Genomic DNA, 22,342 nt, shown 5'->3' on the forward strand with positions numbered 1-22,342 from the left:
CATAAGGTAGGCGAGTCTCAGCTAAACAGGGAATCTTTGCTATGGGTCCAGGATGCTGTCTGATGACATCCTTAGGGCATGCGTTGAAGGAATCTACAGGCTCTGTTTATGCCATCCAGAAAAATTTTACCTGATTTAGGGGGATAAATAAAGCCCAAGACAATTTTGCCTGCAGTCTGCCACCTTTCATCTCTCTTTAATCAAGTGTGGGCACCCTGGAAACATCAGTTCATCAGGAATTAAATGAACAAATGTAATCATAAAGTTGTCATGTGCTACTCTACATGGAAGTAGAACTTTTGGGATGGTACACTACAGGCACTATGGCTTGAAGACACTGCGAGGTTAAGCTTACGGCCCAAAGCCCCTTAGACTGTGTTTTCAGGGTTTGAGTTTTAAGCCTTTTTGATTTTTTAAATTAAACTATGAAAGCTAGGATACTATAATAAATTGATCTGTGATATATGTATATATATATATATATATATATATATTCCAAATTTTATAGACATGTTGAAAAAAAGAAATCATGAAAATATATGTCATGCTCTTGAGTTGTGCTTGCCATATATGTTGATGTCAACAGTAAGTACATTACTTTGATTTTTTTATCTTAGACACACCCAGAACAGTGGACCAGGGCTAGGGAGGGAGATGGCTCAGCAGTGCCCTTCTTGCCATCTTAAGTGTGAGGCCCAGAGTTCAGATGCTAAGTCCCATAAAAATGCTAGGGAGGTTGCTGACCCGCCTCTAATTCTAGCCCCAGAAGATGTAGTTAGGGATCCCTAGGGAAAAAAACAGGCTGTAGAGACTGGACATCTATCTCCATGAACTCTGAGCATTATTGAACAGCCCTACCTCGAGGAATATGGTGGAAGAGCAATTGCAGATAATTCCCAGTGTCGACCTCAGACCTCCATGTGTGTATTCATGGCAAAGATGCACAAAGGTGCAAACACACATAAACACACCTCACACCACATGAAAACACACACATACAAAAAATTATAGTGGGTTACCTAGTCTGGTATTCTATAATTCTATTTCTAGTATTGTTTGCACTATATTTACTAAAGCATGGCTCACAATAAGCCCTATAAAACAGCATATAAGTAACACATACACCTATCAATTCTAATGACACATATGCTAACATGAAGACATAGGTTTTTATTAGGTTGTTTCATATTTAATACTTCCATATTGATTATCTTCATAAAACCAGTAACATTTTCAAAAATAAGTTTTGTATACCTCGGTGAGTCACTTGTGGCGCTACCTGCATTCTCTGTGTCAGGCCTGTGACCACACTGACTGCCTGTGTGAAAATCAACCTAGGCAAAGGCTCTGGGCTGCAACATCACAGAAGGACGCTTCTTTTCCTCAGTTTCAGGCCCGAGCGATGGGACTTCCTTCAAAGCTACGACTGGCGGGTCACGTGTCAGTTCGTTCTCATGTCTCTTTGACAAAGTGTTTGACAAAAGCAACGTAAAAGAAAAGGGGTTCGGTCTGGTCACATATTTCAGAGTTACAGTCCACCACGCGGCAACGAGAGCATGCGGCAGCCGGCCACCGTACCACATCCACTGTCCGGAAGCTTTTATGATAGGCCCGCCCACCTCACTAGGCACTCCCTTACGTTATGCCCAGAGGTTTGTCACCTAGGTGATTCTACATCCCTCAGATTGCATCATTATTAAGCATTCACGATGCACCTTTCAATCACTGTTGAGACGGGGCTGCTCCAGATCCGGGCTCACCTGTAGGCAGGACTTCAGAAGCTTAGGAGGAGGTTCACGACCTTGGAGCTACATCCTGTCTCAAACGCCCCAAAACTATAGTCAGTTGTGCCTGCCCTTCCAGAAAGATGTAACTGAAGACAAGAGAGGATGGCAGAAGGGTGATTGCTCATGACTGTCTGGTTCTGAGCAGGATGCCTTCTAACTTTGGCTCCTACTAATCTATATTTCATCCTGGAGGAAGCATACTGCCAGACTTTTCATACCAAGCCCAGAGCATTCCTCCAAATCCCCCAGGGTTAAGGAACGAACAAAAACAGGTGAGGGGCTGGTATCCTGGCATAGGAGTGGGCATTCGAAAGGGAGGCAAGCCTTCGCCTAAGGGTCCCCTTCTCCTTTTGGCTGTCGAACTATATCACTTCTAATTTGAAAAATTAGTGTAGGATACCAAGCTTGAACTAAACTCCAAAAGTCCACCAGAGGGAGTAAGCCTGTGGGGGTGAGGCTGAGGTGGGGCAGCTCTTCTGGGCTCAGGGTCCTGGATAACTTAAATCCAGCATCCCACAACACCCTAGACACCTTTCACTTTCTCTTGTAGATTTTTTTAAATGTATAATCATTGTGTACAGTTTTGTGTTACATCCAGACATTTTTATACAAATATATGTTGTGTATTGAGTGCCCCCTCCACGCCTCCTCTCCCTGACCTTCCTCACGTGATGCCACCCACAAATGGGTACAACTGAGGATGGAGTGCCTAAGGCTAGAAAGATGGCTCAGTCGGTAAAATATTTGGCATGTGTCAGCATCAGGACCAGAGTGCAGAACCCTAGCAGGTACCTATACACTGGGTGGATAAGGTGGATACCTATAATCCCAGCGCTGGGGAGGGAGGGAGAGAAAGGGGGATCAATCCAGCTTAGCCAGAGGAGTGGAAGCATCAAGTCCCAGGCCCAGCATGAGATTCCTCCTCAGTGAATAAAAGAAGAAAGCATTCAAAAAACTCACTGGAAGTCTGCCTCTGGCCTCCGCATGCACTCATACGCATCCAACATATGAAAACATATACATGAATGCAACACACACACACACACACACACACACACACACAGAGAGAGAGAGAGAGAGAGAGAGAGAGAGAGAGAGAGATGAAATGCATACCCTATTTTCCTAAGGCATGGACTTGGAAAAAGTTAAAAAAAAAAAAACAATTAAAAAAAAAAAACCTGTATCTGTAATAGAGAATAGACACAGTGGAGACAACCTGAGTCCAGCTGAGCTAAAATACAGGAAAAGAACATTTAAACCCACAACCCAGTCAACCTATCTTCTGGTCTTTGGGTCATAGTTTTCTCTGATTATAAAGAAGACTACAGACACAGTGGGGAGGAAACTGGAATGCTCTACCACAGTTTGTCCACCCTGTAAATAAGCTTGCTTTTCTGTACTGACTTCTGTTCCCTGAATCCTTTTTGGAATGTAGGAGTACCAAGGGACTGGTATTGACCTAAGTGCCCGGGAACAACAGAGCAAAGAAAATGCCCGTTTCTCGCTGCTCTTTGAAAGTTGAGAAAAACTGAAAAAGCATTTTTTAAAAACTTCTGCTCAATGTTGCAAGCATTTTAGAGTTAAGCTAAATGTGGAAATTGATGGGCTAATTAAAACTTCATTATTTAAAGCTTTTTTTTCTTTGAGGCAACATTTTGATAAGTTAATTAGCATAGCTTGGTGAAAGGCATTTATTTATAAATCTGTAAGGCTGGGAACTTTGCACACAGAAATGGACATGAATAAGCAAGATTTTCAAATGTAAATGCATGCTGGTGGCCAAGACTTTACATAAATGGAAAACACGGTGGGGGGGGCATTTTAAATTATTATCTAATCGTGCAAGAGATGCCTGGGGCACTAAGTGGCATGGTTAAGAGATTCTCCACTGAGTTCTTTTTGATTATTAATTTTTATTTTTTTATTTAAAATTTTTATACGATACATTTTCATCATGTTTTCACCTCCCCCGACTTGTCTAAGATCATCCCCCCTTCCCTACCCATACAACTTCTTGGGAATTTTATCCTTCCCACACCTTGTTAATGGGTCGCTCAGTAGAAGATAGCTAGATTTGTAACCCTGCTTCCACATCCAGCCGCTCCGGTATCACTACTTCGTCTTAAACATATGGAGACGATCTGGTACAACTGAAGGACGGACACTATGATGTCATAGAAGGATCTAGAAAACCCACAGGAACCCACTGCCTTGGAGAAGCTGACAGCCAACACTCCTACAGTCTAGAAAGACTATGGAACTCCTAAGTCATTGAAGTAAAACATACTTCTTGGCAAACAGTCATGGCTGCTTGTCTAATGGAGAAATTGCCTCCTGGTCAACCCTAGTGCTTCCTCTACAACCGTCCACAATCAGGAGAGAGCTGGGCACTGGCAGTCATAGTAGGAGGTTCCCAGGACCCATGCTTATGTTCTGTTGTTTATCTTCCGTTTGGCTGGTGTTTATAATATAATTGTGCCAAATTTTTTTCACGTCATCGTCGTCAGTCAGCTAAAGGATGATCTCCCTTTATCACTGCTGTGAGTGTCCCCATCTGCCCAGAGTGGAGATCAGATTCCCCTGGCCAACTACAAAGAGAATACTGCTCATCTTACCTGCGGTAGTGTGCCTCCAAATGGTCTGGAACCAGTTTTAAGAGATGTCAGGGGCACAAGGGCACAGTCTACTGCTTAGCCCTGTGTTTCCCCTCAAAAAATCATTTCCAGTGACTACTGAGACCGAAATAGAAATGGGCTGTATCTCAACGGGCAAGAATGGCTGGCTGAACAGTAAAGAAACGGATGACAGGATCAAAGTGGGCTTGATGGCAACCCAGTGCTTCGGTGAGGATAATTAGACACAGCAGTAATAACTGCCACCGCCACACTTGGGCAGGCACGCACACACACATACACACACAGACAGAGACAGAGACAGGCAGAGACAGACAGAGACAGAGACAGACAGAGAGAGACAGAGAGACAGAGACAGAGAGGGAGAGACAGAGACAGAGACAAAGAGAGAAAGGGAGACAGAGACAGAGAGAGACAGAGACAGAGACAGAAACAGAGACAGAGAGACAGAGAGAGACAGAAACAGAGACAGAGAGACAGAGAGAGACAGAGACAGAGAGAGAGAGACAGAGACAGAGAGAGGGGCAGGCAAGCTTGTGAAGTACACATATTTGCAGCCTGGATTCAACTCTAATGTAAAGACGATTGGATCGGATAAGAAGATGGTTAAGCTTCCACTACCCTGTGAGAGGTGCTCGGATTTTGACAGTTCTTTACTTATGTTTTGTTATGAGTGACTTATGGGTTTGTGTAAACATTTTGAAATATAATAGTCTAAAATTAAGGAACAGCATACCCTCTCACTGGTTACTTAACTTCATCTTTAACTAGTGCGGATACTATTCGTTACTTTTAACATTATTTCTTGCCAACTCAAAACACAAATCTTTTAGAAGATAGTCCAAGCTTGGTGTTAATGGAGCCAGCAAATCCCTTGGTAATGATCCTATTGGAAATTTACCTTTAAAAAAACCCTGTGACATTTTGGTCACAGAAACAATTAAGAGACCTGATAACTATATAAGACATAATTGAAGCAAGTGTTCAGATGCTTGGTGAAAAAAAGGTCAAGATTTTGTTACAAAGGAAAACCAATAAAGTGATGTTTCTTGTTATTGTCATATTCATAACTCCCTGACAGGGTTATTTAAAAGCGGCTGGCAAAGCCGGACACACATTTCCCTCTAGCTGGTGCCCTGAGGGTACCTCTTCTACCATGGAAAAATGTAGAAAAGTGATCCTCACGGTCTGGATACAAAAGTGAGCTGATGGAATTAATATTGTTAATAATCCTCAGACTCCAGGAATCATCACATTATATTGAGTGAAAAATCAAATTAAGTTTTGGGGAGATTCAATGCAGTAATATTAAAGTTTGGAATCTCTAAGCTAGTCCCATTTAAAGGATACAATTTCAGTAAAACTTGATGTTAGGGTTTTTTTTTCCCCTTTTTCTTTTCTTTTTGAAATTGTAATTACATTGTTTCCCTCTTCCTCCTTTGCCCTCCAAACTCTTCCATATTTTCCTCCCTGCTCATTTTCAAATTCATGGCTTCTTTTTTCATTAGTTGTTATTACACAGATGTGTGTGTGTGTGTGTGTGTGTGTGTGTGTGTGTGTGTGTGTGTACACACCCCTAAGTATAACCTCCTCAGCCTGCATCCTGCTGCTGTGTATATGTTTTCAGAACTGACCATTTCATACTAGATAGCCAGTTGGTGTGCTCTTCCCTGGGGAAGACTATTTCTCCCACTCTGGGCATCCCTTAGTCGCCTGTGTTATTTGTATAGGATTTAACACAGCTCCTCCACCCGACCCTTGCTCCTGTCCGCATCAGCATGTCTGTTGTCCTCCTAGTCCCGTTCCTCTTTAGGCAGTCATGTTGATAAGACTTTATGGGTGTAGCTTCTGACATTACTAGGTGACACAGACCCACAGCAAAATCCTGGGTCCTCAGGCTCTCAGCCTTTTCACACCCCACCCTTCAGCAGTGACCCCTGAGACTTAGGCGCATGGTTTGCTTTGTAGAAGCGCCTGTTGGGGCTGGGCTCCACAACCCTGTGTCTTGATTGGTTGTGGGTCTCTGTAATGGTCTCTGTCTGTGGCGAAGAGGAAGGCTGCAGTCATTTGTTGATATAAGGGCGGGTATTTAAAAAGTAGTTGACAACCGTGCTGGTTTAATCAAGGCGTGGTTTTAAGTTCACCTCCCAGATCTGTGACTTCACTTGCCCTGGGTTGGTTTCCAGCACCAGACACAGTTTCCCTCTCGTTGAGTGTTGAGTGGGTCTTAAGTCTGATTAGAGAGCTGTTGGTTGCTGTGCCATTACTGCACACTTAGGGCTGTCTTGCCATGCTGGGCTTTGTTGTGGTTCCACCTGTATGGTACCTTCTGGTATTATGCAAGCTAATCCTCAGGAAGGACGCTTTGGGGTCAGTGTGAGCTCAGGGTTCCCCGGGCTCTAGGACCTGCAAGATGTCTTCAGCAATAAGGACTTACCTTCCACCTCTAGGGGGTCCGCTAAGGGCCATAGCCACGCCCTGTAATGCTTGGGAGTCTCCGGGATAACCCTGATAGACAGTTCAAAGAAAGTTTCCCCTGAGGTTGGAGTTTTTTTTTTTTTTAAGGTGGTCATGGCACTTAGAAGGAGCACTGTCAGCCCAGGTGAGAAAATTCCATTAAAAATACACACACACACACACACACACACACACACACACACACACACACACACTTGCCCACAGACTTCAATGCATTTTTTACTAGCCAAGATATAGGTCTATGAATACAATGAATATAGATGAATAATCTTAACTTCATACACACACACATACACAGAAGAGAGAGAGAGAGAGAGAGAGAGAGAGAGAGAGAGAGAGAGAGAGAGAGAGAGAGTGCTAAGGATATTTATTTTATCATAATCATCTTTACGCAAAGCAGTTTGTTAAGACCAGGAACCGTGCATTATTTTGTCTGTTTTGGGTGAAGAATGTCCTCTGTGCTGTGGTTCTGTAACTCCTGTCTATCCAAAGCCAATGTTAACAAGATTCCCTTTCCTTGCTAATAACTGGAGGAAGATTGGCACAGGCTGTGTGGCCGGATGCGATCTGCAAGCTATTTTAGAGCACGGGACAGAGTTGATGGATTTAATTCTAAGCACCTAGTCTCAAGACATTGAGTCATCACTCTAAATCCATTTATGATTGAGGAAAAAAAATCCTTGTAGGTTTCAGAGAAGGTCGGTAGCCATGCTAGTCCTGTGAGGCTGCATCATAAGTTCAGATTCACAATGAATTGTCTTTCTCTTTGAGCTGTACGTTGTAGCTTGGCTGGATGTATTTCTTTTTTGAACTGAGGTGAATGCAGGAAGACATGACATCATGGTGATCCACCTCAGCCCTGTCCTTGTCACTGCCTTCCTCTTGTGTAATCCTGGGTCTGCATTAGGTCCCTGAGTGCCACTTCACCTGGTAGGTGCAAGATGCAGGGACAAAACTGCTAGTGTACATTGTCATAGCGAGAAACCCTCTAATGGTGCCTTCTGTGATTGTTTTCATAGTTTCTCAGTCAGACACCTTTGCGTAAACATGCCCTTTAAAAAGAAGCCCAGGTCTGCGTGGTGCAGCATCACAACTGCTGCAAATGCACGGCCATCGTGGGCTACAGAGTGAGCCCAAAGCAACCTTCAAAGTGAGACCCTGTCCCAAAATAAAGTGTAAAACAGAGCTGGGCATACGGATCAGTGGTGGCACACTTACCTGCCTGGAATGTATAAAACACTGGGCTCCCATCTCAGCTACAGGTCAAAACTGAAGCCACATGAAAGTGTCTCTGTGTACATGCACAAGCATGCACACACGCATGAGTGTGATGTGGGTGCCCACAGAGGCCATGAGAAGGGACAGGATCCTTGGAGCTGGAACAATTGTGAGCTCGGTAATTGTGAGCTACCTTCCATGGGTCTAGAAACAAAACTGGGGTTCTCCAAGAGAGCAGAGAGCAGCAAGAGCACTTAGTCTTAGCTCTACAGTGAACTCGAGGTCAGCCAGGGATACATGAGACCCTGAAGAATAGAACACAATATATACAAATTGAGTGACATTTTTAAAAAAATCAAAGAATTTTCTGTAAGTGGGCTCAGATCTATACAACTGAGACCAAAGTAAGAAAACAAAGAACAAAACAGTAATAAAAATAACCAGAGTAGTAGCCACAGACTGTTGTTCCTAGATTTTAGCCATTTGTTTGTTAGAGTCCCTCACTGAGACACTGACTGACATTCATTTACACACGCAGTGTTTCCCACAATTGGGAAGCTCCACACTGCTCCCTTCAGTGCAGGCCTCCAGCCCCCCTAGGAGCACCTGGGGACAGTGTCTGTGGACATCATGCTCTGATGTGGGAATAATCCACCACAAATGTTAGACTGAAGAGTGCCACCATGTGTGACACTTTTCTTCATAACTTTCCTGGCACTTTTAGGCTAAGGATATGGTTCTAACATTTGAGTCCTCTGTCCCCCAACTTCTGAGCTGAGCTGACGCTGGGCATGCTCTCAGAGTCTGTCAACACCGTACTTCTCTCCCCTGGGATTGCGATGGCATGGTGTGTGTTGTTGATCAAAGAAGCGCAAGGAATGACTAGGGTACAGCTTAGTGGCCACGCCTGACTGGCTGCACTATTACAAGCTGCACTGTGCTGTAGCTTCCTAATGTCATCACATAGTTCAGGTCTGCTGAGAGCCAGCTCTGTCCTGCGTGGACGTCTGTTCATGCATGCACACACACACATGAACATGCACACACGCACACACACATGTGCATGCATTCACACACACCTCTCTCTTTCTGTCTCTGTCTCTGTCTCTCTGTCTCTCTCTCTCAGTGTATGTAAAAATGTTTACTTTTTAAATGATAGAAATAAAATCTGCTGCCAATATAATGCTATTGTAAATTTTGTTTTACTTATAAAGTCAATAAAACCCAGAAATTAATGTATTTTATGTTTGTTCCATATTACACTAAGGTTTTAGTAACATTGCACTCCAAATCCTAAATCATTACTTAACACTGAAATATTAGATGTTGTAAGGCTCTTGGACAATTCTTTTTCTTTGAAGGTCGTATAATCATAAAAGTCACAGGCTGGCAGAGAGGAAGAGGACTCAGAGGGAAAACTTTAAAGGAAGAATAATAAAACCAAGCTATTGCTACAAGCCATGGAAAAGACTGGGGACTTTTGAAAGATGACAAATTGCATAACTCACATTTTTAAAGAGATAGGAGATGGATTATTAACTTACCTATTCTGCATATAATGAAAAGGTAAAATTAATATCCAAAGTCCCTCTGGGTTGAGTGAGATGGCTCAGCAGGCAAAGGTGGTCTCCTCCAAGCCCAGTGACCTGAATTTGATCCCTAGGATTCACTGGAGGGATAGAAACAGGGAGACCACACGTTCAAGGTCATCCTGGCTACATAGCAAGTACAAAACCATTCTGAACTAAGTGAGAGCTTGTTTTTTAAAAAAAAAAGAAAGAGTAACAACAGCAATACCACTACCTTGGGGCTGGAGAGGTGGCTCAGCAGTTAGGAGAGTGCCTGCAGTTCTTACAGAGGACTCGCGTGTGGTCCTCAGCACCCATGACACGTGGCTCACAACTTCCTGTAACTCCAGATCATCTGACACCTTCTTCTGCCTCCGTAGGCACCTGTATGCTTGTGCACATATTCACTCACACGTAGACAAATGTGTACACACGAATTTTTTTAAAAAAGAAAACAACTTTAAAACAAAGCTTTTAACAACAAAAGGCTATCTTTAGCTAGGCGTACACAGAAGGCAAGGGTACGTGAAAATCTCTTCAGCAGACGCTAGAAGAACCTACCCTGCCTTTTTTGCTCAGGGAGCTCTGTGTCTGTAATGATTTAAAACATGGAGCCACACTATATGACCCGGATCTGCGTGATTCTGTTTTGTGACTTTGCTGTTGAACATGAACTAGTGTGTGGGTTAAGGCTTTGCCCCCATCCCGACTTAGAATACAATTCTCCTACATGCGACAAATTGTGGTACAACATGTCAACATACTGCCCTTATTTGAAAACTACTTTAAAGTGAACTGTCGAGCCTCACCGATTTGAAGACATCTATAGATGTGCAGGGGTTACCTCAAAGTCCAAGGCTTCCTATGGAGCATGGGCAGGGCTCTGATCCTGCTCCGTGGCTCTGAGAAGTCTCAGAGTGATCAGTTAGCCTAAAATTGAAGATCAGCAAGCTTGTGACCCTTCGCCAACATTGGCATGCCTTAGACAAATTCTTTAATCCCACAGTGAGTGATCCCTATAATTTACAATAGTCTTATCTGCATATGAGGGGAAAGCCACTGGTCCACGCCAATAGGAACCAAAACAAGCTGCACTGGTAAGCCAAGTGTTGGTTTCCAGCAGCACGCAGATGGTTCTGGTGGATGGCAAGCATGCCACCGACATGTCACATGATACCTGCAGAGAAAGAGGCTTATACACAGGGACAGCCTTTCTCTCTGGGTTCTTGAAAACATTTGGCTATCACTCAAGAATACCAGCATGACCCCGTGGTTAGATACATCATCAGTGATGAGGAACACAAGTCAAAGTATGACACAGAGCCTCCCCTGCCTTCAGTGAGGTGTACTCTGGTGTTGCTGGGGCATCTGGTGCTTTAGTCAGCCTCCTGGCACCATGCTTCTTAAAAACCATGAGAAGACTCTGACATGAGCCCAGAAAGGCAGTATTTCTATTATTAGTCAGGTGGTCTGTTATTGACTTTGACAGCAGTGGATCTTAAAACAGACTTCAGCAAAGAGGCTGCTGTCAGATGCTGAGCACGGCCCTCACGAGCCACTAGAAACAGACACACTCTCAGCTGACAGTGGACCACTGTTCCAATGAAATCTCATGGTAAAGGATTTGCTGGAAAACCCTAGTGTACTGTCTAGGCTTGGGATCGCTTAGAGCACTGTTACAGATGCAGAGACGCTGTCTGAATCATTTACCACTAACTCCTTCATGCCTGTCTCAAAGTGCTTAGCACATGCTGCTCAAGTAGGAAAGGATTAGGCTCTGTCTCCCAGTCTTGCCAGGGTCTGACAAAGAGTCTTCTTAACCTTGAGCTGGGGGCGAGCCTTTGCCTGTGCAAGCTGGGAAGCCACAGCCAGCTGCCTGCCTGCGTTGGTGAGCCGGGTCTGCTGCTGCCCCTCCCAATGTGGTTTTATCTAACACTCAGAGAGCAGGCTGAAGGGAAAGGCCGTCTTATTTTAAAAAGCCTCGATAACTTGGCTTCTCGGCGCTAAAACGTTTTTACTTGATCCAATACCCTTTCTGGAAGCTTCTGAGCCCAATGTTAATGTGTGATGAATAAAGATAACAATTATGAATGGTAAGTGCCCATAATATGGTAATTTTGCATCAAATATAATCGATGTGTTGGGTCCTCTGCCTACCCATATTGTCAAGGGGGAAAGTGGGGGAAATCTTTATGTTCTTGGGGGAGGGTTAGGGGTGTGCAGCCTAGAAGTGTCATGAGAACAATAATATTACAGCCAGCGTTCCCAGGAAGAAAAGCTGAGGGCTGATCCCCATGTCCCCTGACCAAACTAAACAAGGAGGCCATGACAGTTGAGTGCAGTGTCAACCAGATCAGCTATTTCTGGAATTGCCAGCGTGTCCTGGCCAGCCCAGCTTGTCACAGGCCTCAAGATCACCCCATCAATGGCTAAGCACCTGAGGCTTCCAGGCAGCATCAATTTATCCTGGGGCCTAGAAGGATCTGGATCAGTCTCCCAGGAACCTTTGCTCTGCTAGCTCCTTGGGCTCACCCATTGCAACCTCAGAATTCTGTGTTTTCCAAGCTTGGTCACCATGTCATGGTGGTTTTGACAGTATGATTGCTACATCGTTGACTGTGAAATATCATCGGTTAAAGACAAATTACTGTCTTATTTTAAGTGCCACTAAAAAGAGAGAAAGGTGACTTGACAGACTATGAAATGCCAGCAATTATTAAGGGAATCCTAATTTCACAGATATTAGGATGTGAGAAAAACAAAACTGTGTCTTAGAATCTGTGAAATTCAGACATTTAGATTGAGATTAAAAACAAACTCCTTGTGTTAGTGACTTCGCTCATTGTTCTGACTAAATTCTAGCCAAAAAGCAATGAGGGGTTTAAGGATTTAAGTCACAGTTTAAAATTACCATCCAGAAGCCGGGCATGGTGGCACACGCTTTTTATCTCAGGACTTGGGAGGCAGAGGCAGGTGGATCTTTGTGAGTTCGAGGCCAGCCTGGTCTGCAAAGTGAATCCAGGACAGCCAGGGCTCCATAGAGAAACCCTGTCTTGAATAAACAACACCAAAACAAAATAAAATAACTATCCAGGAGATATGACTTGGCAGTTAAGAGCACTGGCTGGTCTTGCAGAGGACCTTGGTTCAATCCACCTGCATGGTGACTCACAATTGTAGAGGAATGTTAATTCAGAACATGGCTGCTCTGGCAAGAGATCACGTCCAAAGACCTTCTAAGTCTGTCTTATCCAGATAGAGTACCAACATGCCTTTAATCCAGGAGGCAAAGGCAAACAGATCTGAGTTCAAGGCCAGCCTAGGCTAGAGAAAGTATCAGGTAAAGAAAAGCTAAAGTTCAGTTGTGGTAGTATATGCCTTTAATCCCAAAAGATGGTGAAGTTAGTTTGTAGAAGGAAGCACCCATGTTTGAAAATGGTGTCTAATTGAGTGGCTGAAAAAGTGATGAATCAGACAAGATTTGACAAGATGAGATACACTCAACTCTCACAAGAAGAGAGAGAAAAGGGAAGCTACTTAAGAGGCAGTTTTACAGAGAGCAGAGGCACTTTTACCAGAACAGTAATAGAGATATGGACTGCAGGAGAGAACTCAGGTGAAGACAGAATGAGCCAGAAAACGAAAGGAAGTCAGAAGATTAGAGCAGATTGCTGAGTTAGTATGAGGCCAAGCAGCACAATTCGAGGCTGAGAAAGAAGCCAGATTAAGTAAGTCAGCTGGGAAAAGAATTTGAGCCAGAACCAGCTAAGTTGAACCAGCCAGTCCAGAAAGAACAAGTAAGGGTGAGCTCGGTAAGCAGTAAGTCTCAGAGGCTGAAGACATTCTAGGCCTAGGTTAGATTGTACGGAGGCTAGAAGCTTCTAGGACTAGGCCTAGGTTAGCAGAAGGAAACAGTAAGCCTCCCAGACAACAATTGAGCCAGGAGAATAAAAATGACTTTTATACACACATGTCTGTAACTCCAGTTTCAGAGGATATGACCTATCTGCTGACCTGTGTACACTGCACATACATGATGCATATACCTCCACGGAACAGGCAACACTGTTGTACACAAAAATAAAAGTATGCTTATTTTGTCCTGTTTCTCACTGAACCACCAAGTTCTTCCTGGAAAAAAAAAGACGTTATCAGCTCTCCAGCCTGCGATCGCTTCACATGCGCTTTATCTTGTCCTTCCCTGTTGCTGTGTAAGGCAGACAAACCTCTGGGCAGGGACGTTTCTTAGAAGCCTAGAAGCAGAAATCCAGGAATGACATCACGCCTAAACAGCAGCTTCACAGCTCCTCTCAGTCTGATTCTGTTAGACATAAAGAACTGGCTTCTCTTGCCTCCCTGGATGCATTTGCTACTTTGAAAGTGATAAATCTGCACTATTGCTTTCGCCTGATCCCTGACAGTCCTCTTGAAGCAGTCCAGGTGATGCTCAGCAGCTGGTCCTCCACCCTTGGAGCGTTTGCTGGTCTCCCTCTTTGTCTCATTCCTCCACCTCTCAGCTCAGGCAGGCTGCTGGCTTCTGTCCCATGCTTGAAAGGCTCCATGGCCAGCTAGCTCTTTCTTTCCCCCGTGTCTGCCACCAGCCAAGGGCTTTATGAGTTCAGCTCAGTCCACCTCAGGTTTCGCAAAAAGAAGGTGTGTGAATAAAATCAGAACTCTGAAGGGTACGTTCAGATTTTGTTTGAAAACCTCCATTTAAGTGAGGTGTACATCTCGAATTCCCTTGAAGTCTCTGGTTTGCTCCCTAATGTCTTGAGCATATATTTATCTAATCTAGAACAACGGGATTTTCTAAAGTGGTATATGTAGGATACATTTCCTAAGTGTTTTTAAATCTGGTCACAGCAGCCTAGCAGTTCTCAGGATTGCTTCTGTACGACGCCTCTGGTTAGGAGACGCCACGTGTCAAGATAAACCTAGGAACCGAGGAATGAACCAATTCTGCCAGCCATCTCCTTGGCTTTGAGATAGCCGTGGAGTCTCTCTTCACAGATTAGAACAAGTGTGTGAGTCCAGCAGCTCACTCAAGCAGACACGCCTGCTCAGTGTGTACACTGCACACACTGCCTATAACTGTAACCTTTTGATAGACCCCATTAAGTCAGTGAGACATGGATACCCGTACCCAGCTCCTAAGTCAGCCTCTGGCCTGTTTCAGAGAATCACCCCATTTTATTAAAAATACAGTTACCCTCACTTCTGTGCTGCTGGTGTATGTCTGAGGCAGGAGGATCACACGTTCTGGGCCACCCTGAACATCACAGCAAAACTCTCTAAAAACAACAATAATACTGTATCCAATAATGAGTTTGTTTTTTGTTTTTGTTTTTGTTTTTAAATATTTACTGCTCATCAGTTTTTTTAACCTCGGAGGCCTAGAAATGCCCTATTATGACTGAAATACTAAAGCAAAGCTTAGCTGTTGTTAAAAAGAGATATAAGTGGCCAATTTTGTTTGATATAAATTATTTATACCACTAATGTACAAATAAGTGAGCTGGAAACATAGACAATCTTATGAGCATAAGAGGCATTTTTGAAAGTAGACAGCAGGATTAAACATCACATTTTTACACATCCAATGTGACAGTATCATTTTGTTCCAAGACATTTTACGTTATGTTTCTCCCTGTGACTCAGGAGTTTGTCAACATGCCATCATATTTGGTGATTACACAATAGTAATTTCATGCCTCTGGCTTTGTCTAGAGGGGGGCTAGACAGAGCAGTGAAATCAATTTCTTCCCCATCCTTTGTGAGAAGAGACAAAGGGAAATTGAATGCAGAATCTGCATTAGGGGCGTATTAGCATCATAACTCGGCAATCTGTCATGCTCAAGGTGAGCCGCAGGTGCAGTCAAACACTGTCGCTGGACTGTGACACCCAGCCAACACTCTCTTTGCTTAACCCTTGCTTTCCTTTCTTCCCTACCCTGTTCCAAAGGCTTGTGACCCAAGACTGCCTCTTGCAGTCAAAGATACTCAGTGGCAAAATCCTGAAGTAGGGGACAGCATTGCCTTAGATTCTGCCCGTCTCCTTGCCCCAGGTACCCCTCCCCCAGCAGCTTGCTGCTCCAGATGTACTCTTCATGCAGGAGAACAAGGGACTTGTTTGTCACTTTAGCTAATGTTCTAATGTGTGACCATCATGCAGGATGTGCTCCCTTGGGCCCTGAGGCTTAGGGTGACTGGTCAGCTTCCTCAGTGGAGACTCCAGGCCACTCTGCTGCTAACAGACATCTCAGTCTATTTGCAGACTTTGCGTTGGTTTATGGGTTCTCTCCCACCATGCCACTTCTGACCGTCCATGGCACGAGGCTTTAGGTCCTCATGCCAACCAACACAACAACGTGAAACATATCATTTGTGGAAATCATGTGAGAAATGCAAGTTTGAAGGCAGCAGGCCGCACTGTACGTCACAGCCCATTCATTTCAGTTATGTGTTAAATCCAAAGAATCCGATGGGGAAACTGGGTTAAACCATGTCAGAAAGGGAAAAGCTCAAATACAAAAAAAGCTCTTTCATTTCTTTACATTTTTATTTTTTTCTTCTACCTTGAGAAGTCCTGTAAACTCATTCAGCTACACTTCCTACTTTCTTTATTTTCTGTAATTATAGAGTCATGAGAAGTTATAAAAACTTTGCAGGGATTTTGTCTATATACCCAATTTCCCCAGTGGGTACATATTATATAATTTTGGCAGGCTATCAAAGAGAGAAAATTCCCACTGACAGGATTCAGCTAGTAATTTAAAAACAAAAACAAAAAATACCACCCTAAAGATAACCTGGGCTGTTTTAAATTCCTTTCTTCGGTTCATTTCTACTTCCAAGTGCTAACTACACAGATGGTCCTGGGATACCCAAGGTCACCTGTCAACACAGCACAGAGAAGGCCCTCCTATCCAATTAGAGACGGAAGCCAGGCTTTACTGGAACCCCAAGCCAGCGTCGTCGTCACAGAAGAGCAGCAGGGATCCCACATCCGCTGTGGGTGTAAGGTCTCAGAGTTCAAGGTTCAAGAGAGACACTGACATGGACTGTCTTTTTTGACTAAGGGACCTATTGAGGGTGTGTTACTGATGATTTAGATAGCAACATGACAAGGCTCTGAGTCAGATGGGGGAGTGGGGTCCCCTCTTACAGGTTTCAGGGTGAATGTTATACCATGTAATTAATAAGTAGCCCATGGTCATATTGTTCCTGATTTCTATGTAGCAGGGTGAGTGGGGAGATCTGGCTCTTTAGTGAGTGTCTAGGACACAGGATGCACCCCTGTGCCTTCTGCTAGCTTAGGGTCCTTGGCAAGCTTCCTTTGTGGAAGACAGAAGTACAGATACACAAACCGTCACAGATAGTGCTAAGGATCCAGAGAGAAAGAGGCCTGGGCAGGCCTTAGCCCACAGCTAACAAAGGTTTGCGACCTTGAGCGAGCCATTGACCTCAGCTAGCTTCAGTGCCTTCACTGATGGGACAGAGAGAGACTGCGTCTGCCTTCTTCATAGAGTTGTCAAAGTCAGTGGAAGATGAAGGGACAGAGATGACTGGCTGCAGAGTGGCCACATTTTTGATTGCACTTCTGAAACCAGTCATTATAATGATGAGGTTTTTATTTGGTGTGTGATGGTGGTGGTGGTGGTGGTGATGGTGGGATGTGTGTGTGTGTGTGTGTGTGTGTGTGTGTGTGTGTGTGTGTGTTAAAGGTAGCTTTATACTTCAAAACAGAATAAGACTTCCTCTTCATTAGCCACATGGCCTAGAGTTTTCCATCCTGAATAAATGATCTCCCCTATTTTCCTACTCTTAGTAAGGACAGGGAGCAGCAATATATCAGACAAGCCCTTTAAAACTCATTACCCACATACCTCTGAGGTACAAATAAATACTTCTTAATACCTTTTCTCTCAGGCTGGATGCATTTCAAGGACCTGTTGTTTTAATCTGGGCTACAGGCACCTTCCTCTTTTTTTTCAATAACGCGAAATATAGCTGCTCCTGTCACTACCAGGAGAGCTACAGCTTACCCCATCAGACAGCGATGGTTTATGAAACCAAGATGGAAGCCATCCAAGCGTCCCCATCATTTGGCCTATTTGAGTAACATCACACAAACTCCCTTCTCGCTGGTGGATTCTGGTTTGTAGATGGTGAAACTTGGCCTGTTGGGGCAAGAAAGGTAAAGAAAGAGATACAAGGGTAAAAAGCCTTACATCAAGAAAACAAAGCTTTTTGAACTGAATGTTTTGCATTATAAACTTGATGTTTATAATGAAAATGTTGAGATAACATTTTTCTATTCTTCTCCCTTTCTCTGCAGGCTGGCATGGCTCTGACTTATGACCCCACAGCTGCCATACAGAATGGGTAAGTAGACCCTGCTTTATCTGGTTTTTTAATTTCAATTTTTCTAAGTAGTCTATGGCCTTTGAATCCCTTCCAAACAAAATGTCCATATATGGTTTTCTTTTGTGTGTGGTCTGCTAGCAAAACACTTCCTGCCATTGGCTCTTTCTCCTCAGATGTTTTTAAGCCTTTCTCTTAGTTCATCTCTTCTAGGCCTTTTATACCTCAAAACTGGTATGAGAGGAGGCCAGGTGTGCAGGGAACATAAATTTCTGGTGTGGGGGAGTCACCCGTGTCCCCAGTGTTGCCCAGCTGTTTCGACTAAGGTTAACTTTGAGTGATGCCTAGCATTTGGCCAGGTGCATTTCTGCAATGGAGCTAGGGTCACGGTCAGTCTTGTTCAAGTATCCTCGCTCGTCATGTTAGGCTGTGCCCGGAAACATGTAGCCTCTTATTTAGCTTCAAATCCTGCCTCCAAAAACCAACACTGTTAAGCAACATGGTGTGGCCTCTCTGAAACTGTTCTGTAATTAGAAAAAGCTCTCTCTCTCTCTCTCTCTCTCTCTCTCCTTCCTTTTGCTTGGCTTTGGCTGGCATACCATTGGTCCTGAGTATTTGCTAGCTGTCTTTTTTTTTTTTTTTTTTTTTTTTTTTTTTTTTTTTTACGGTCCAGAATTAGAGTAGGCCTGTCTGGTTTTTATTTACAGAATTCATACTGTTAGAAATGGAAAGAATACAATTATAGCTACTTGTACATTAGTAGTTTAATCGCAGTTATGGTCATTGCTGTTTAGACCAATAACTCTTTTGCTGGGCCGTATAGTAGTGAAATTTAGATGTGATATCAGCTTACTCATAAACTTAATTATATGGCTTCAAAATTATAGGTGTCATCCACGGGATGACAGGGCATTACCTCAAGATGCCATGAGTACTAACTCCCAAACAGCATGTTCTCTCTCACCTTCCCCCAGCTCAGTTGTCCACAGAGCTACTGTAGAATGCTTTGATTCTAGAGCATAGGCCGGAGCTTACACCTCAACAGCAGAGGTAGCTCCTGTCACGCACTACGCTGCGCCATTTGAGTGAGGGCCAATGTTCCCATTTTTCTCAAATAGTAAATCATTAGGTCTGCCAGACACAGAGATGAAAATCAAATGTCACATTTTACTCCTAGTTTTACTCTCAGGAGAGCCGGACAGACCTTCAACTCCATCTGTGAGAGAAGGAAAGGCAGCACTGCAGGCACGACGCTTTTATCCCAGGGCTTGGGAGACAGAGGTGGATCTCTGAGTTCGATCATAGCCAGCCTGGTCCACAAAGCAAGTTCCAAGACAGACAAGGTTGCACATAGAAACTCTCAAAAAAACAAAGAAGAGGAGGAGGAGGAGGAAATGAAGGAGAAGGAGGAAAGGAAAGAAGAAAGGAAAAAAGGAAGAAAAAAAAGGAAAGGAGGAAAGAAGGAAGAAGGAAGGAAGGAAGGAAGGACAGAAGAAAGCGAGCACTGTAGCTGCAGTGGGTTGGCACGGCATTTGGGGGGTGGTGACTTACGTCATTAACAAGGGTCCTCAGGGAGATGCTTCTGAGAACATCGGGGGGGGGGGTGTCTAGAGAAGTAGCTACCAACCGTTTTACAGGAGTAAAAGTTTCTCATTGGAGAACTTTGCAGGCACAGAAAGTTATGCTGGAGCTAATTTGAAGGTTTAAAATTTGCCTTTTCATTATGGCATGGTTTAAATAATGAAGAAGTCTTTGAAGCGGGGAGATCCTGTAAAAGAGGGAAATCACTGAGGAGATTAAAATAGCCTAAGGCTAAGGGGAGAGCTCAGTCAGCAGCATGCTCGCCTTGTTAGCACGAGGACCTGAGTTTCAGTACCACACCAACATTTAGGAAAAACCTGGTCATGGGGGCACAGTAACAGTAACCTCAGTGCTAGACATGGGGGCATGTAACGGTGACCTCAGTGCTGGACACAGTGGCATGTAACAGTGACCTCAGTGCTGGACACAGTGGCATGTAACAGTAACCTCAGTGCTAGGCACAGTGGCAGGTAACAGTGACCTCAGTGCTGGGTACAGTGACATGTAAAAGTAACCTCAGTGTTGGACACAGTAGCATGTAACGGTAACCTCAGTGCTGGGCAAAGTGGCAGGTAACAGTGACCTCAGCCCTGGGCACAGTAGCATGTAATAGTGACCTCAGTGCTGGGCAAGTAACGAGAGATAGGTCTCTACAGCTAAGAGGCCAGCCAGCCTAACTCACATGGCTACTTCCAGACCACTATGAGAGACTCTGTTGTATAAGCAACTGATTACTTTTCAATGCTGTGCTTGTTTTATTGACTGCTATAGTAACTCTCTAATAGTCAGTTTCTGGTAGCACAGCCATTTTTATAAATATAGTATCAATATAACTTCACATATTTTCTCAGTAAACTGCCCCTCAGAACAATATCCTCTTAGGGGTATAGAGCCTGTTAGATGCCCTACTTGCCAGACTACAGAACCTATAGACATGTCCAGAATCGAGGCACATTACATCAGGGAAAAACAACGTCACAAAGAGAAACATTCACTACTGTAGGGAAGAGGCTATTCCTACAGCCTGGCCACCACAGGCTGGACACAGAGACAAGCCGCTGCATTCCCCTTAGAGACACTGGATGCTACCTAATGCTGAGCCAGCAGAATTCACCAGCTACCCCTTTTGTGTGTTCGATGGGCCTCTGACATCCACTAACCATTCACTAGACCACAGGGGTTTCTGAGCATAATCTGGGGCTGGATTGTACAGTTTCTCTTATTGCTGGGACCAGATCCTACGAGGAAGCAGTTTAAAAGTGTGTGTGGTGGGGAGTCTGTTTCAGCTCGTGGTTTGACTGTGCAGTCCCTACGGTAGAGGAGGAAGGGCAGTTGGGGTGATGGGAGTGGCTCCTGTGGTGGCCAAAGCGTGCAGGTGGCTAGTCACATCTGCCCAGATCAGGGAGCAAGGAGCAGCCAGAAGTAGAAACAGACTGAAAACATGCTACCTACTTCCTGAGAGCCATTTCCTGGATTCAGAATCTTCCTCTCAAAACACTAGCATCAGCTCAAAGAACAAATGTTCGACAAAATGGGGCCGGCAGGGGGCGCACTCCATGTTCAAACCACTAAAACTGTGAGAAGAGTTAAGCTTAAGCGGTCTGCACTTGAGGAAGCTGTCAAATTCCTGAGCTCAGAGCAGCTGTGGTTGTTTGCACACGACCTGCACAGGATCAAGCCACTCACCAAGAAGTCCCCACCCCCAGCTGGGGCAACTGATCGTCCGCTGGAGGAAGGAGTCAGTTTCCTACAAAGATGGCGGCCAAGGTGGGATGGGCCTACACACATGCACGTACAAGCAGTACTAGTACCTATCAGTAAGTTGTAGAAATAAGAAAAATAGATAATATAATAAGGAAGAGGACATGAATTTACAGTGGGGACTGGGAAGAGCTGAAGCAGGAGAGCAGAGGGACGGATATGATCATAGATTTGTAAATAAGAATATATAAGTAAGAAATAAAATAGTCAAATGAGTAGAGTCCTGTAACTGCCGCATCAGTCCTACATTGTAAATCTAGAATGGAGACTTCGTTTAGCTTATTTGTTAGGGTGTTAGCCAAGGAAACTCTACCACAGTAAGACTTTGCTGTTGGCATTTAGGCACTGACTCCATCCAAGTTACCACTTAAAGTTAGCTCAATGTCACTTTTACATAAGAGTTGGAGGTTAAAGGGCCAAAGTCATCTGAATAATGGCTCTCTTACCAGAGATCAGCTTAGCAGTATAAAAATGCCTTCTCCTCTGCTGGGTCAGCACGACCTTGTTATAATTCTTTATTCCTGTCACTCCTTGTTGTTTTGTTTTTGTTTTGTTTTGTTTTCCTAGCAGGCCACTGTGAAATCCCACCTCTTTCAACTCTGAGTGGGGAGAGGAGACGTAAGCCTTCCCACATTGCCAAGCACATCTTTCCCGCGCTCCCTTCCCCGCGATGTGTGGTGTGAAACCTCTCAGAGGGTTTTTTATTGGAGTGAGATGTATTCTTGTGGGAGATGAGAAGGGGACATTTCCTGCAGGGTTCTTTGCCAGTTGTTTTCTGTGGGCATTTGATATTAAGTGGTACGGAAACATCACCTTATTACTCTGAGAAAGAAATGAATGGAAAATCTATGTTGGTATTACAGTAAAAATGACCAAAAACTTATTAATCTTATCCTGTTGGTTACCCTACGGGTAGTATTCATGGCTCCAGCTCTAACGATATTGCCCGTGG

General features: G+C 44.1%; 1 protein-coding gene across 17 annotated transcripts in view; it reads left to right on the top strand.

The window, feature by feature from the left end:
• The window catches only part of RBMS3 (RNA binding motif single stranded interacting protein 3), a gene marked incomplete at its 3' end in the record, with an annotated part of 1,316,912 nt that overhangs the window by 1,183,589 nt on the left and 110,981 nt on the right, over window positions 1–22,342 (top strand). For all 17 annotated transcript variants that reach the window (XM_084751857.1, XM_084751867.1, XM_084751868.1 and 14 more), the window contains one exon: window positions 18,023–18,069. In XM_084751857.1, the coding sequence (XP_084607983.1) occupies window positions 18,023–18,069 (47 nt within the window). The remainder of the gene's footprint in view (window positions 1–18,022; window positions 18,070–22,342) is intronic.

This window comes from Acomys minous (genome assembly GCF_964271855.1).
Source record: "Acomys minous genome assembly, chromosome: 13".
In the NCBI taxonomy this organism is placed as follows: Eukaryota; Metazoa; Chordata; class Mammalia; order Rodentia; family Muridae; genus Acomys; species Acomys minous.